This window comes from Chrysemys picta, chromosome 1, assembly GCF_011386835.1.
Source record: "Chrysemys picta bellii isolate R12L10 chromosome 1, ASM1138683v2, whole genome shotgun sequence".
NCBI lineage: Eukaryota > Metazoa > Chordata > Testudines > Emydidae > Chrysemys > Chrysemys picta.
This window is the reverse complement of record NC_088791.1, coordinates 26354447-26372511: the sequence shown is the minus strand read 5'-3', so window position 1 is coordinate 26372511 and position 18065 is coordinate 26354447. Positions and strand designations below refer to the sequence as shown.

Sequence of the window (18065 nt, the reverse complement as noted above, 5' to 3'; positions counted from 1 at the left end):
GAATCAATTAAGCGTGTGCTTATAAGTGCATGAGAGGTCCCACTAAACTGCTTAAGTGCTTTGTTGGATCAGGGCCAGATTGCTCACCACCTTGCAGGATTGAGCCCCATAACGTTGAATCCTGGCTATCTTAGAGATATTTCCATTAAAGCAATTGTTTCAAGCCTGCTGCAGACTTAGGCAGCCATCTCTGCATTGGTTTATACTAGGTTCACATTTTGAAGGTTTTCATTGCAAACAGGAAGACTAGAGACTTAGGTCCTGATTTTCCTCTCCCTGTTACTGTGCAAATCCTACTGGAGTCAATGTAGTTACACTGCGGTAATTGAGAAGAGAATCATGTCCTTATTTTTTTAAATGAAATCTTAGATTCTCATGCACAGTTATACAACAGTTTGAGCATAATCTGCAATTAGGAAGCAATGTATGCCACTGTGCAGTCATATTATACACAGGGCCCTGCCTGTGGCAGTAACTACAAGTTGAATCTGCAATTGAATTCAGTCATTTTTTCTCAATGTTTCAATACTTGTCTGTATTATAACTTCGCCTTGTCCTTTTTAGGTGATGACTGCTCTGTTTTCAGCCATGATCTTCCCAGTTACATTAAAGATAACTTTGAATCTGAAAGAGTCACTGAAATAAACTGGGAAACTATTCAGGGTGGAGTTATAGGGAATGGGTGTGGACAGCTGGCACCATATGCCCATGGAGATTCACTGTACTTTAACGGATGTCAAATAAGGCAAGCTATTACTAAACCTCTGGATCTCACCCGAGCAAGGTAACAACACTTTACTATTAATTTGAAAAACCACCTTAACTGCTCATGACAGAAGTAACTATTTATAAAAATGAAATGGCATGTAGAGTTCTAATGATAACGATGAACAAGGATGGCTCTACCAGGTTGGCATACACCTTTCAGCAGCAAAAAATTAAGGGCAGCAAAATGTTTAGCAACTGTCTGTCAGCTGGGAGTTTATCAGAGAATAGGAAGTGACTGTTGGCTGGAAAGGTCAGATGGTTTTAGCACACCCAAGAGAGCACTGTATGCGCAGCCAGCACTGAAGATGAGGCCATTGGCAGAGACTGGACACCAGACTGTTTGGACCGTTAGTGAGTGAGGATGCTAACAGTAATTACAGACCCACTTCCGGTATTACTGGTAAACTACAATTACATTCACCTACCAGCTAACAAGAATACCTTTTTCATTTCTGCTGTTTCTCTGGCTATAGAGTACAAAATGAAATCTGTCAAGGTTGGTACTTAATAGAAGGAATGCTTACAGGACACTGTATTTACCACTGAGGCCAATTGTAAAAGGCAAAATTAAGATTAGGCCCTTTCCACAAATTTGCCAAAATATTATCCATAAAGTTAAGCTTTTAACTTCTTATTTCAGTACCTAAACAAGGATTTAGAAGGCACTTATTGTTTTTTGTCCTTTGTTTTTTCCCTTTTTATTTTTTTGTACATGTTCCTATTTGACTTTTTGGCATTGTTGATACACCTGACTTTTGAGCAGTTACATTGTAATCATGGATTGATTGCCTCCAATTACACAGATGGATGTTAAAATTATACTTAAACAGAAAACTGTTAAAAAGCATATTATTACTGAGAAAAGGGGTTGTGTTTTACAGATATTACAGTAGTTTATTTGTTTGCTAATAGTAATTATTCTTGAAGTTCTGTATTTTTAAAAAAGGATAATTACAAGTTGGAAATGTTTTCACTCCTACTTTAACACATTGCATATATTAAAAATCATTGTTCCCTGTGTTTTACAGCAAAATAATGTTTGTTTTACAAATTGGAAGCATTTCACAAACAGAGAGTTGCAATACCAACCTGAGTGATCCTAATACTGTGGACAAGGCAGTTCTACTCCAGTACAGTGTAAATAATGGAATTACATGGCAAGTAATAGCACAGCATCAGCCAAAGGACTTTATACAAGCCCAAAGAGTGTCTTACAATGTTCCGCTGTAAGTACCCATTCATACTACATTACTTCTAAATGCATACTATACATTTCCTGCAGGAAGGAATCTGTGCGGGAAAAGAGAGGAGACAAGGGAATGTGGAGGAAAAGGATGATAATTATAGCTATAATTAAAAACATAGCCTGCAGTCCTTTGGTATAATTAAAATAAGTGCAAACTCTTTACTTTAAATTTAAAATATAAAAGAATAAGCCATCAAAACCTTGTTTTCGTTTCCTGGATCAATTCAGTTTAAGTGAAAAGTATTTATATTGTTTCCCCTTAACTCTTTATGAATGCTGTATATTGTGGTTTAGGAGCACATGGATAATATTTTGGTTTTACTTTTTGTATTTTGGGGGGTGGATAGGCAGGCTGGAAAGGGTCCTTCTTAGTATGGAGGTCTAGCTGGTATTTCTATTTGCAACCATAGGGAGGCACGAATGAAAGGAGTCTTACTGCGCTGGTGGCAGCCCCGTCACAATGGAACAGGTCATGATCAGTGGGCTTTGGACCATGTAGAAGTCGTCCTGTGAGTATCAGATTCACCTCATAACATCTCCATCTCAAAAAGCATGGCATGAATGTTAAACTCAGTAAGAAATGTTCTCTGAAAATCATTCTTTGCTTATGTTCTCCACTGACTGCAAAGGTCAGCATTTAAGGCAACCAGGAAATAAAGTTACAGACTAGGGGAGCATATTGTGCATCATGGAGAAATGCAGAAGGGAAAGCATGGACTTTAGCATCTTTAAATATTGGTGTATTCATATAAATCATCAAGGTCTTTGAAATATTTTATGATGTGATAACTGAAAAGATGTGTGTGTTCAGCAACTATGCTGCCATATAAAGTTGATTTACATCCTTTCAAAGATACAAAATTGTCTATTGTATTGCTCTTTGTACAGAGTAATGTTGTTGAATCAGGCTCTGAAAAATTGCATTAGCAACTAATGCTGTATTCATTTCCTTTTTTTAGTAAGAAGGATACTGTTCAGAAACAGGGTTCACTATATCAGGTTCCTATGATCCGAGCTCTATATTCATCCCCCGTCAAGATTTTACCAAGTAAAGTGTCTTCACCATATTGATTTCCCCATTAATAAAATGGGTCTCACTCTCAATATTAACCCGTTTTTACTGTATTACATCACAGAGAGATTATCTGCTTTTTCTTTAACAATTTAGTTCCAGTAGAGCTGAAATGCTAGTGCCTTGACGGGCTGGGACTCATCGCTGACAGTGGTTGGCAGAGAGAAGCGTGTCTTCCCGATAGATAGGTTCAAATGTTCATTTTTATTGAAAAAACTTTAAAAAATCAGCATAGAAATTAGATTTGGATAACATCCAGATTTAGTAATTATAAAAATGAAGTTTCTGTCTTTAAATTCAAACTAGTAGAGGCACCACAAGTATTGTTTTGTAACAGTAGCAAATTGGATTACTTGATCTCTAGTTAGCCCTGTTCTGCTTTCCACTGAGGCGCACCAGCTTGCATGGCATTCATATCAACCCCAAACAAAAGCCATACTGCCCCCAACACTAATTAGCTGTATACGCTCCACTGCTTTTACACACCTTGCTGGGCTCTGCCTTCATAACATTAACCTTAAGTTTGAAGGAACAGAGGGATGGACATGGTTCTTGGCATCTCCCAATAACTAAGGATGTAAACACCCAAGGCTAATTATTTAGGGCAGTGTTTGAGCTGAGGAAAGGTACAGATGCTTATGCAACATTCCCACTTCTCTCTGCTTTAAGGTGTGGGGGTTTTTTTAAGTTGGAAAAAAAAAGGAGAAAAGCAGTTGAGAAAAAAATTTAAGCAATCTAAACATTGATTATATTGAAATTGAGTATAATTCGGAAAAATGAGATAGAATTTGGAAGAAGAACATTTAGGCTGAATACCAGGAGAACCTCTCTGACAATGTGATCTATCATGCTATAGGAGAGTCACCCAAGAAAAGTAGTGGAAGCCCCATCACTTGAGATACTTTAAAACTAGACTGGAGAAAGCAATAGAAAATATACTGTAGGAATAGTATATCTGCTTTGTCCAGAAGTAGAATTAGATATGCAGACGATTCCCCATTGCTCCTGTTGAGGACTTTTTGAGGGCTCTCTCCGAGTTTTGGGCAAAGCCAGAACAGAGAGAACAACCTTTGCTCCCTGCATTGGATAGTGGATATAGGTTTTCAGGTGAGCTCCTATATGCCTGTCAGAATTTAGCTCACAATCTCTCAAGGTAGACAGACCATTACAAATAAACTGTTTACTTCCACAGCAGATATTGGTACATACAGAGCTATAGCAGTATGTTAATAAAAGGCCAGATGTGGAATCAAAAACCCTGCTAATCACAATACTGTAAGATATGCTGCTCTCAGGAATTTAAAAATGATACACAATGGCACATATGGCAGGTACTAATTAGTAGTTAATTAGTTCTGACCTCTTTGTATCTCCCTGTACCTGCACTGGTTAGAACTGTAGTTAATCTGAATATTCTCTATATTACATAATAATAATTTATTTTAAATAACATTCAGCTATAGCACAAACTCAGAACACTCAAAATCCCAACTCTTGCTTAGACACTGCCAGGGTGGGGGGCAATAACATGCAATGGATACAAGATACAGGATTAGGTGCTGGGAGACCTGGGTTGTCTTCCTAGCTCTGCTGGTACCTCACTGTGTCATCTTGGGCTGGTCACTTTACCTCTCTGCACCTCAGTTCCCCCGTTTTCAAAATGAGGATAATGATACATAATCACTTTTGTAAAGTGCTTCGAGAAGTATAGATGAAAAGCTCTATATAAATGTTAATTATTACTATTAATGCTGGATGGTCGTACATCCACACATTAAGCATCACAATTCGTATTATGAACGCAGTTTATCTTTAATTCTTAATTCTCCTTGATTCTCTAGACATATACTGTTTGTAATATCTGAGTTTCCTTGGGATTTTCAATAACTGAGAGAAAAAGAGAGAGGATAAGGAAGAAAATGGGTCCTGGAAGCATAGGAAAGTTGATATGATGGGTCAGATTCGCAGCTCCAGAACATGGTGGTGTAAGTTATTTGTCAATAAATCAGCATAAGCAAGCATTAATTGGGGTAGCATATGCCAAGGAGGTAGAGGGGCAGAGCTGTACCAACCAAAAGGTGCAATTTTATGCCGTATTTTATTTCTGAAAGGGTTAAATAAAATATTTTAATTAAAAGTAATGGAGGAGCAGCTTTACCCTAAACCTTCGTCCACTTCTCCATAGATTGCTTGTCTTGCTACAGCCCTGCCTTTCCATCTCAACTTGTCACTTACACCACCATCTATGTCATCTCGTAATTTGGCTTTACAAACTAAATTCTGCACACAAAAATACCCCATGCCAGGGGCATCCACTGGAGCTAAGTTGTCAGGAAATCACAGGGAGTGGTAGAGTTGCGTCCTGTATTGATCCATGGATTATGGGCACAGAATCGCTGCCCACTCTGCAAGGGAACAAAACCTACCTCCACAATGGATTGATCCAAGGAAAACGCCAAGAGGCAATCTTCTCATAATTTTCCACCCCACCCCAGTCCCCTTACTAGTGTTTTCTGGGAGGGTATTATGTGAGTATTAGTCAGCAAATAACTAATGATTCATATGAAGGGTGACCATATGTCCCAGAAAACCAGGAATATCCCTGTTTTCAGGGCCCCTCTGATGGTCCCTGTCTGTTTAATACAATTTGAGTTTCGCCCCATTTTTGTAACCCCTGCAGATTGGCCACCTGAAAGAGACACCAGTTAGCTGAGCTGGTGACAGTGTTCACAGGCCAGCTGAGTGCACCTCAAGGACTAGCCCTGGCCAGGCCTGTCATATGTTGACAACCTGTCCTGCTCCCAAGGAGACCTCCCAGGGAGTCCCCTCTTGCTCAAGTTTTCAAACTACCCCTCCTCAACACATAGAGCCAGAGGCACAGTGTGGTGAAGGAGAGGGAGAGGCATTGCATGGCTGAGGCACAAATCAAGGAATGGACACACTCTTCTCTCTCACCATTCTGTGTACACCTCCCTGCCCCACACCAAAATCATCCTCTCCCCTGCCTTCTTTTGCTCTACCCCCAGGAGACAGACGTCCTGATTTTTCATTTTAAAAATCTAGACATCCGTGTTGTCAATGTGTATTGAGGGGCTCCCACATACATCTCAAACATCCCAGGGGGAGATGGTATAAACACTATATACACCATCTGATTATAAACCTTACTACTCCAGCCATAATATTAAACCATACTATGATCATAGTTTGTATTCCTTTTTCTCTGGCAGGCTGCAAATTAAAGACCAGCTCCTCATCTCCCAGTCCAACTCCTTTGTTCTGCCATGGCACAAAGGGGCTGGAAAGCCACGCAGGATTCCTCTTGCATAGGGAACTCTCTTGCTGGTGTAGAGCAGGCTATTCAAGCTATATGCACCATATTCCTTGTCCAGAACAGGAGGCATGTTGGAGAATTGAGACCATGACCAGAGCACCTTGAACTCCGGCAGTCCTGTGCTAGCAGAATGGCCACAGCCACAGGAGGGCCATTGTAGCCAGTGTGGGTTAGAGCTTGATGTCAGGAACAGAAACAGTACTTAGCTTTCCACAGGACTAGGGGAGCACAAAGGAAGGATTAAGTAATCTCTGACTCCTGCCCCATGTTCTGCACTGGATGTGACTCAGTGAGACCTAAGTATCTGGATCTTAAGTTATTAAATTCAAACTGTTTTAAAGCTATAAAAGTATCTTAGTAAGCATCTTAATCCTTAGGCTGCTGAGGATGACAATACTTCTTCTCTTGTCGTATGCAATGCAGTCATAGCCGTGTTGGCCCCAGAATATTACAGAGACAAGTTGGGTGAGGTAATGTCTTTTATTGGACCAGCTTTCGAGCCATGCAAAGCTCTTCTTCGGGTCCTTCAGGTCAGCTTGTCTCTCTCGCCAACAGAAGTTGGTCCAATAAAAGATATTACCTCACCCATCTTGTTTCTCTAAACTTCTCAGCATTCTGTACTGAGGTGCCCCCTTCTTACCACAACTCCCCGTCTCCTCTCTCTAACCCTCCCTTGCTTTCACTACTTTTCCTCCCTAAGCATGCAGACAGCCAGATTCTCCCAGCCCACCTCTAATCACTGCCAGTTGGCCTACATGCACTGAGCGACTGTAGGTTCCATGCCAGCTTCTCCTCACCCCCAGCATCTGCTGCTGGTATGCACTCCCTGTCCCCTGAAGATTCCCACCTTCAAGATGAGTGAGGGACATAGAGGGCAGGCTGGGAGTAGTGGCACCCTCCAGGGATGTTGTGGCCTGTAGGAACTCATTGGAAGCAAGAGTGCAGGTCTGATTCTGCTTTCCAGCAATTTACCAATGTTCCCTACTCCCTCCTACAGTGCCCTCTAGTGGCCACTTAATCCCTTAGAAATAGAGCAGTTTCTAGAGTTACATTTATGAATATTTTTATACTTACATGACCTTAAAATTTCTATGTTGATGCTTTGGCTCTTCTCATCCCTACAAATATTTAAAATTAATTTTCTCCTGAGACTCCATGCCAATTTAGCATCCAGAACATAGTTTATAGCTGAGTTATAAAGAGGATTATTATATATTGTTCATTCTGATTGACTCCTGATTCTGATAACACAAACATACCACTAGCCTGTGACCGGCAGAAACGGTATGGGCTACATTTCCAGAAGCTTAGCCTCTCCTTTTGTGAAGGCAATTTTTTTTTCTTCTCCCAAGATAGATTGCACAAACAAATATGCCAATATTTAGAACGGCAGTTAATTTGCACATGCAAAACCTGTGTGTGCAATAAGGAAGGCTGGAAACAAGGGCCTATCTGTAATACTTCTTTGAATCATTCAATTAATATAACAGAAATATTCCTAATCCTGTAATGCAGCTGCAAATAGTGCTCAGAGTGAATATAGAAGCTATTATGAATATAGTATATATTGGTATGATCTTGCCAGCTAATCATTTGTAAAACTATTTTAATAGTGGTGGACCTATAAAGTGGGGGTGAAACTGCTATCAAGTCATCTTGTCCCTTTAAACCGAGTTTGCTTTTGATTCATTTGTTAATACAGCATACTTGCTCTCTGCACTTTTGAAGAAAGTTTTGGGCAGATTCCTTAATGATCAAGGAATGTGGCCTTTCTTAGGATAAAAAAGTAATTCTCCCTCACCTTCCATTCCCCGCCTTCCACTCCTACAAGAAGAATGCTTATTCTGTGCCCAAGTACCTCTACCCTAAAAACGGCCTGCGTCCAGCTCTGCAGTGCATTTGCACTTCAGTTTTTCTCTACATATAATTCACAGTCTGTCTGCTGCACAATAAAACCACACACCTTTTTTGCATGTGCTTCTTGAAAAACCATTTCTTTGTAAACAGGGTGGGCCCTTAATAACTTATAAAGAAATAGTGAGCTCTGATCAAATGCATTCAGAACTGAAGGGGAATAAACTGCAAACTAAGGGTCTGATCCTTCATTCTTTAAGCACCCAAAACTCCCAGTGACATCCTTGGGAATTTTAGTTGTGCAAGAAATGTAGGATATGGCCCCATTCTTGTGTGTTTGTGTGTTTAACTTTGCAATAATAATCACAGAAATAATCCCTCCATAAACCATCACTTCATGCTATTCATTATCGAGATAATCTTACATTTTTGGCACAAATGATTTGTTGAGGATTTTGTGTTGCATTTGTTGCAAAGAATTTTTATGCTTTTTTGCAATATTCAAATACAAATTATATCTTCTAGCCATAACAAAACATATTCAAGTGGGAAAACATTTTCATTTGCTTCATTTCTTTAGCAGAAAGCAATGCTTTGAAACATTTCACTGAAGATTATTAAAAATATTTGTAATAAAGAAAAGGAACAATTAAAATGTTAGGGCATTATCTTTGTATTCACAAGATTTATGCCAAATTTCGTATGTGCTTTTAAGACTGTCTTTTACTATGTTTCTAAAAAAAATTGCATGATGAATTTTTATAGAAAATATAAATGTTGATTTTAAAAATCAGGAAATAATTTGTTCAATTTTTATTTTCAAAAGAGATGAAAAGTCCTATATTGCCTCTAAACCTCATCAGGCTTTTATGACTAGTCACAGTGCTGCATGCATTGAAAGGCATTTTCTAATTTGTGTTGTATTTCATTATTTGCTGTCACTGATTTTACACTAGAGTAAGGTAAGTACTTTCCCTGAATTAATATCAAATATATGTTGGTAGTACAGCTATGGTACTTTTAAAGACTCTAACCCTGTATTTCGTCAATGATGATATTTTGTGGGAAAGGGATCGGCCTCATTTGTACTCTCAAAGAAGTGAGCATGCATTGCTGTCTCATAAAGGCCCAAAGCCTGCAGCTGTTCCTCACAGACTGATTCTGCGGGGTTCTCAGTGCCCTGAGGAGTTAAAGTTTGCAGGATATGTTCAGCACCTCACTCAAGCAAACTTTCAATTAAGACAGTGGGCGTTGTCACTAAGGATTCAGAGCCCTGCTCATGGTAGGTGCTGGGCCCCACCTGAGAGTTCCTGAGTGCTCCCAACAATCCTTGAAGTAGTCGGAACTGAGGATGCTCAACGACTTGCAGGATCTGGCTCTTAGACCTGATGTAAAATTCTCACTATTTTCAGTAAATTAAAATTACTGAATTAAGGCCAAAATTATCTACTGTGTGTCAGTAAACATGTACAATAAATATATGCAGTGATGCATGCGCATGTAACTAAAACAAGCAATAAGTATTTATTTGGGTGGGTTTTTTGCTTATTATAACATCATCACTTTGTACGGCCATAGTTATGCAGCTAGGCATTTCTAATCACCATAGTAGCTAGAGACATAGGTTTTAATACTGATCCTATTGGAGTTTTGCCATTGACTTCAGCGGGGCCAGGGTTTTGCCTGGAGTCTGTCACCATTCTTAGGGGGTTTGTAACTCAGCTGCATGCTAAACACTGTTATATTTATTTATCAGACCATGTTGCCTTTCATTTTTTCAAAGGCTTGATTTAGGTTAAAGTTTGGTTTGGCACCCAGAAGCCTTTGTTTCCGATGTGCCATTTCAGTTAAAAATATAAATAACAAATAAAAATAATTCATGGTCTTAGAATAGGTACATATTATTTACCAAATGTTCTTATTCGCTTGGCCATGTTTGATTTAAAACAAAACAAAAAAAAGCAGGATAATAGTCCAATAGGTACTTTAAGAAATTTATATTTTAAAAAATCTTGTTAAATTGCTGAGGCTTAAAAGGCACATACAGAGTAACTCCTCATAAATTGCTTTATTATTCATGTTTACTGAGCATCCCCAACATGGCTCTTCATTATACTAGATCTGCCTGATCTGCTCTCGTTTACAGTGGTGTGACTCCAGTGACTTCGTTGGAATTACTTAGAATTTACTAGTGTAAGTGAGAGCAGTATTTCAGCCCCCATATTTTTTTTTTAAATACAAGCAGATTGCCCTAAAAAGGTGACAGATTGGATTGTGCAATAATTGCTTCCTAGGTTTTGTTACTATTCATTCTGTCAAATGATCCACAGATAACTAGTCTTTGGGAGATTTTTTTTCATCTGTGCTCTTCATCCAATGATCTGGTAAGTGCACCGAAGATGCACCAAAGGATCAGTGCATGCTGATGAACCTTGGAAAGTTTATTGTGCACTGTCACTGAAATTTTAATGGTGTCTAAGTTCCCTTTGCAGTTGAAATGATTCCATTCAGATCCCATAATATTTGAGGTAGGGATTGTTTCTCCCCATATATCTTTGAAGTGCCTCGCACATTGTGGATACTGTTACAATATAAATAATAACAACAGCATCTCTATACAGTCTTAATGACAAATCTGTTTATTTCTAAAAAAAAGAAATAAAGTTCCGTACTGCTATATAAAACATTAAAGGGCTTCTTTAGACACTAAATCCAATAAATGCAGAATTATCTTTTCTGCAATGGCTTTATGATATAGCTATTAAGGTGATCTTATAAAGTACTATTGGACTTTGTTCTCTTATCAGTGTATGATGTTAACTTCCATTATAGTTAATAAAATTATATGCATATACCTCCACCCCAGCCCACAGATGGCTGAATATACTCTTATATGCTGCACTAAAGGTCAGATCCAACTTCTATGAAGGCAATGAGAATTTTTCCATTGACTTCACTGGGCTTTGAATCAACCCTTCAAGCCCTAACCAACTCTTACCAAAGTCAGTGGGAAGACTACCACAGACTTCAGTGGGAGTGAGATTGGGTCCTATCAGCACGACTGAAGGACTGAGCATTAGCTAAATTGTTGTTTTGTGGGTTTGGTTTGGTTTTCAGACCTTTTTTTTTTCTTGTACTGCACAGTTTTGATTTAACCTAGTAAAACATGTGAACTCTTTCCTTGGGGCACACAACAAATACATTTCACCACCTTGTAAAATACCACTAATAGATTGAACTTAAGTCAAAGACTAAGCAGCTGCTTCTGGCCTATAACTCACGTGATCATCTTTTCTAAATGTCTTCATTTATTTCCTTAAAATGTCTGCAGCATAATTATTGTTGCTTAAGTCTTGTTAGTGTCATTACATTTAAGGTGGTAAGCAGTGTTAGACAGAGATGATAGTGTATTAATAAGACTTGTTAAAGAACATTTTGAGCTATTTGTTCTTCTTAAAAACATATTTGATTTGCCTTAGATTATAAGGTGGCAGGAAAATAAAGGTGCACAGGAAATATTAGCTTTGCTAATCACTGTCAGTCTCACACAAAGCTATAATAAATTATTGTAGTGCAGAACTTCCCTTTCTGGGTAAAAGCCAGGTGACATCAAGCTCAAATGTTAAACAAAAACCACCTCTTAAATGAAAGGTGCTCTGGCATAATGGCTACTGTAACAATGCAAGAGTTTGTATTGTATCCATTCCCACCAGAAGCTGCATGGCTTGAAAAACTGGGCGGGCAGGGTAATAGCATCAATTATTGTAGTGTACTGTAGTCTAGTAAATTAAGTTCTCAGTTAGTTGTTGGAAAGGGGATAATTTTGAAGTCAATTTTATACAGGTGGTTTCTTTATACAACAGTAAAAGCTATTCTTGCCTATGGAGGTTCATGCTTATTTTGAGAAACGTGTATTTAATCTTTTTCCTTAGGGGTCATATTCACTACAAATAAGCTTATGCACTTGGAAGGGAGAGGGTAATTGATTGCAAGCTGAGCATTTACTTTTCATTCACAATGAAAACTCACCACCCTGGCCTAGCTCCCCAAATAGAGAGTTAATTGTGACACCTGCTGCCAGTTTTTTGTTTCATGCATCACCTTTATAACAAAACTTAGGACTTGCTGAACTCCCTGGGTTGTGGACCTCCAGCAACAGAGGCCCACAGTCCACCTGAAGCAGAGGTGGATAGGCCAACCTGCCAGCATCCTGTTCACCACTGGGGGACCAAAACCAACCCCCACTACCTCCAAAGCAGGCTGATCAGCCCTGGAGGGGCAGAGCCAAGCCAGCCAGAAGCTGCATGGACTCCACCAGAACGTATTGCTGTCTTTCCATGGAATCACACCAGGGAATTATGGTGGCATTCCTTGGACTGAATCTCCCTCACTCTGGTGCAGTCAGTGTTCCCCTCATGGATGCATAGGGCTGAAAATTGCATCCCACCTCTTGCATCCAGAAGGGTGAATCTGACCTTGAGACTTGATCTTTATAGGCCTGATCCTGCATCCATTGAAACCAGAAAAGATAGGATCAGGTCCTGTGACAGTTCATCTTATGGTGGGTAGCAGTTGTTCTGCTGAATCACTGAGTTTTCTCACGCTGGCAACCATCAGTATTGTTGGTTGCACATAGGATCTGATTGTGGATGTTGGACTAAGATGGCTTCCAGCTTAGCCTTGAGGGAATATTAATATTTTTTGCAAATAGTGTCCAGAAGGGATAGTGCAGCGGCATTAAGCATCAGGATTATAATACTTGGGCTTCCTAGAACAGTGTCAAAGCCTGATAGAGTCAACACTGCCCTTTATTATTCTGAGATAAATTCGTTCTGTGCAGTTTCTTGTGTGGGACCTCTCTGATGAGACTTTACAGATTAGGCCCTTGCTGCAAAGTATGGACATTAAATTCCCCATGTACCTTTTCATTTTTAAAAGCAGGGGTTTCACCCCAGGTTCTGACCAATGTATCTGTCCCCTCTCCTCCCAGTGTTGTGCCATAGTGGTTGCCACGCTCCCCACCCAGAACTGGTTGCTTTCAAGTGATGTGTGTATATGGATAGTGAAGTGGTTTGTGATCAATAGGCATGAAAGGCGCTGTAGTAATGTCAGATAGTCGCATTCTGTGCTACATGTATTTTTTCATTCTCATAACTCTGGATGGATTTTGCTTGTAACTTTAAATGAGACTTGTATTCACCAGTGTGCTAATGAGAATTACAAGCAAACAAAGTTAAACCAAATGGAGCTGTTCAGAGTTCCACTCCACCAGCACAGATGGTAGAGCTTAGAATTGCCATATAGCCTCAAAAGTGAGTCTCTTCAGGGTTATGTGCAAGTTTGCATTTAGGAGCAGAACTGTATTGAATCGTCATAAAAGTTATGAGTTTCTTCTCCAGAGCCTGTGGCATTCCTACCAGTTAGGAATTAAGCTGCCAGGAGAAATATGGAGAGACATCTCTGACGCAAGTGCATTTAGTCAGTGGCGCCGCACCAGGAATATATTGGCTTGGTTTTATAACTTTTGGCCAGATATTACAAGGCACACTGTTCAGAAACCAGCCTATCGGCAGGAAACACTGAAGAGACCTCTCTTTTTTCCCAGTTCATTCTTTCCAGACTGGTAGCTCTGAAAGTGGCCTCTCCTGACACCCAACCTAAGTGAGGGCTTGAACATAGGGGAAAAGGCTTCTTCAGCAAATATTAGCTGTTTATATGTATTACAACTGTTTCAATGTAGATTATTTTAACTATGTTTATATTTAAATACAGCTCAGCCTTTTTATGGAATTTATACATAATATGCACCAAAATTCTTGCACCATCTTCTGGCCATTCTATATGCTAGGACTGGTGTAGCCAAAGGGCCAAAAATAGCAACAGCCATGTCCCTCTCCCTTAAAGGAAGTTGAAGTCTAGTTGGTGGTGCTAGTCTCTAGTGATTAGATACAACAGCCTCCACCCATTCAGTTGTAGTGTATATTAGGCCCCCATAGGGTGACCAGACAGCAAATGTGAAAAATCGGGACGGGGGTGGAGGGTAATAGGAGCCTATATAAGAAAAATACCCAAAAATCAGGACTGTCCCTATAAAATCAGGACATCTGGTCACCCTAGGCCCCCAAATACTCCTATCCTATTCAGCAATAAGGAAATTTACTTTTCATGGACTTTTCATGGTACTTCCCACAATTTTCCATTTGTTTCCCTTGTGCTCTGGGATTTCCCTTTGTTTTGTTTTATTAGGGTGACCAGATGACCCGATTTTATAGGGACAGTCCCGATTTTTGGGTCTTTTTCTTATATAGGCTTCTATTACCTCCCACCCCGTGTCCCGATTTTTCACATTTGCTGTCTGGTCACCCTGTTTTATTAAGCCTTACCGTCTTCAAAGAAAGAGCCCTATTTGGAAATGGAAAACTGTCTTGATTTCTCATTTAAAATCGGGTCACTCTATTTCATGTGTTTCTTTGATCCTCTTCTAAAGATTTTTGGGTTGTTGGGGTTTTTTAAGAAAACTTCACTCAGTCAAAGTCATTTAGTTCAAAGGTTTGCTGCTTAGCAAATCTTAAAGTTTGGGAGGTGGAGCAGTGTTTTTATTTTATTCTCAAAAGGAAGTGGCTACTCACCAGACCCTGTAAGGGATCCCACTCTGGATTCCATGTGCTTTAAGCTCTAGAGTCTGAACAGAGTTCAGGCACTGCCCCGGCTTGAGGTCTCTGGGCACACTCTTGGGGTGCAAATCCTCTGTTTAGCATCCCCTCCTGAAAGCTTAGACCCGTAGTCCAACTGCCTAGTTGGGACTAGTGCTAACCCCTCACTCTCCTGTAGTTTAACACACCCTTTCCCAGCACACCAGCCAGGTACGCACTCTGGGGTCAGAGGGTTAACGCTTTAAGGGCATATAATAGGTTTCTCTCTCTCTCTCTCTCTCTCTCTCTCACACACACACACACACACACACACACACACACACACACACACACACACACACACACTGCAGAGCAGAGCATTCTTTGGGTTGGGGTCAGAATCCTCTGTGGGTTTTCCCAGGGTTCTTCTTCTGCATTCATGGATTGTCTTCTCAATCATGGAGCGCCTATCTTTCCCTCCCCAGGTCAGTTTGCTTTGATTTTGGTTGGTCCTGCAGCTAAACTGGGCCCTGTTTGCTATGAAAATCGCTTGTCTTTTCCCCCTTGCCTGCTCAAAACTTCTTGTGTGGTTCTCACATATGAGCCCTTTTCAAAACCCTGCTTTGTCATCTCTGTCCCTTTATTCTGGCTGAGGATTTTCCACTCTCTCCCCTTCACCATCCTCCTGCAGAGAGGTAGGATAAAATTGATTCTTCTAGGCTTCAGCTAAACTATTGTCCCATGGTACGTTCGCTCGAATAAGTAGTTGTGGCATTCTAATGACCCCCCACCACCACTGTGCCTGGTGAGAGAGGGATGTGACACACCCCTTGTCAGCAAGGGTGGAACCACATTCATATAGAGGTATTCAATGATACAGAAATTTTCATAACAACTGAGTAACATTGGCCTGAATTCACAAGTTCTACAAACAGATTCCCCAAATCGTCACAATAGCAAAGCCAGACGTTAGGGAGGTGGAGCGGTATTTTTCTGCTGCACTCAAGAGGAAAGGGGTTAACAGCATCTCTCCCATTTAGGAATCTGTAAATGAGAGAGACAAGGATTTTTGGAGTATAAATCAGGCTTGGAGAAATGCCCTATGTTGGGAGGGGATAGAGTGCATACAGCTTGAGTGAATCTGGCCCTAAGCCCCCATCAGTAATAATTAATTTAAACTCTTGCTCTAGTTCTGAAATACTGAATTGTAAGCAAAATCAAAGTGGGCCCGAGTCTCAACTGCCTTGCACCTTGTACAGTCCTTGTCACTGTTCGAACATGCTATCAGACGCGAATGGTAATATTTTACATCACTTTGCAGAGGCAGAAAAGACTGTGCAAGGCACAAGAGGGTGGAGAATCTGGCCCCCCAGCTTACATGTCAGAAGGCAATGTCAAAATGGATGCAAAGAGATTGACATTCTTTTCCTCCTCCCTACCCTTTGATTTTAACAGCACTCGCAAACAAAATTACATGATGAATTTTTCACGGCAACATGGGCTCAGGCATTTCTACAACAGAAGACGAAGGTCACTTAGACGATACCCATGAAGAAACGAGAAATTTATATTTTCCTCCCAACATGTGATGTGTTGCTTTCCATTCTTTAAATCTTAGCACTGCATCTGGTATCAGGACTTTTCTGCAACTGGCTTGGTGAATAACGAAAAGCCTTTCTCAAGACAGAGTGTACACCACTTTTTCGCACTGTGAACTAATGAGAAGTGACTTATTTTCTCATAGATAAATGTTTTAATGTTGACGTGTCTGTGAAAATTGTGATCTGTTGTAATATCAGTTACAGTGGCAGTATGGGAAGTAAGCAACTAATCTGTTTAACAGGAAAAAAAGTTTAAGCACAAAGACTTTTTCAGATTTTATGTTTAAAAAACTACATATTAAGTACAGTATTTAACATTCTTTGTCACATAGCTATTTAAATGCACTTGTATTTCAGCTCTGTATCATATTTTATATGATTAAGTTATCATTGTCTTCTTTGTATTCTCTTCTACAACATGACACATTGGCACTGTATTTACTTGTTATGTTGTTGTAATATTTTGCTGCTGATTTTCGGGCTATTTACACTCTGATAACATGCATAAAGCAAATTGCAATACCTACTCAAGAAGATAATTGCAAAAGTAGTTGTAAAGACGTTGATCTCCTTCAGTCTTACTCTTTGATATGTCTGTTGGTTAGCATTGTTTTGTGGATAAGAAGAATGCTTGACATTTAAACTTTTTTACTAAGCAGCTGTGGATAAAACCCCAAACAGAAGTTCCCATTTCCTTGTCTAAAGGTAAAACAGTTCTCTGAGACTGATTTACTTACAATAACTGCCATTTGATGTCTGTAGTAATGGAGTGATTTGTAAAGTGAAAGTTTCATCGTGTTCTATTTGGTGTTTGTTTCTATTGCGGGTCATGTTTGTATCTTCTGATAAAGTTGTACCTACACCAGCAACATTACAATGCCCCTATAGCCCTAAGCTGTCTATTATCATAAATAAAATGTTTCACTATATGGTGAACCAAGCTAAAGATCCATGCTTCAATAAAGTAAAGTTGATAAACAAGTTTGTTATTAGATTTTTCAGGCCATTGTGTCCTAAATTAAATTATTTGGTAAGGGATTTGGTTTGCTCACTCCGATTTTAACAATAGCACACAGATGAACCCTGTTTAATATTTTTTAATATTTAGTACATGGTGCTTCAATAGTGTCTTTCCTTTGGGAATCTCAACGTGCTTTACAGACATTAATTGAGGAAGCTTCATAACACCTCTGAGAGATATAAGTATTTTACAAGTGGCAAAGCTGAGGGCAGGTGAGTAAGAACAAACATTTGCAAGCTTGGATACCTAAAGTTAGGCACCTAAATTCATATTTACGCTGATCCCATACAATTTCATGGAAAATGTGGGTGTTGAACACTTCTGAAAATCAGGCCATTAGGGGCTAACTCTAGGACCTATAATTGAAAACGTTGACTTAGCCAGAGTTACATAATGCATCATTGGCAGAACTGGGAACAAAACCCAGAAGTTCAAACTTCCAGTGTCCTTCACTATGGACTGGACCATTCCTTTTTAAGACAATTACTTTACTCTCAATCTTGTCAATCTGTTTAAAAAAATATAAAAGATCTATTC

General features: G+C 39.6%; 1 protein-coding gene across 2 annotated transcripts in view; it reads left to right on the top strand.

The window, feature by feature from the left end:
* Positions 1-17485, top strand: part of RELN (reelin) — a 452511-nt gene extending 435026 nt beyond the window's left edge. For both annotated transcript variants that reach the window (XM_008172472.4, XM_065557727.1), the window contains exons 61-64: positions 565-784; positions 1797-1994; positions 2425-2523; positions 16362-17485. In XM_008172472.4, coding sequence (XP_008170694.3) covers positions 565-784; positions 1797-1994; positions 2425-2523; positions 16362-16458 — 614 coding nt within the window. In that variant the 3' untranslated portion in view covers positions 16459-17485. The remainder of the gene's footprint in view (positions 1-564; positions 785-1796; positions 1995-2424; positions 2524-16361) is intronic.
* The last annotated feature ends 580 nt before the right edge of the window (positions 17486-18065 follow it).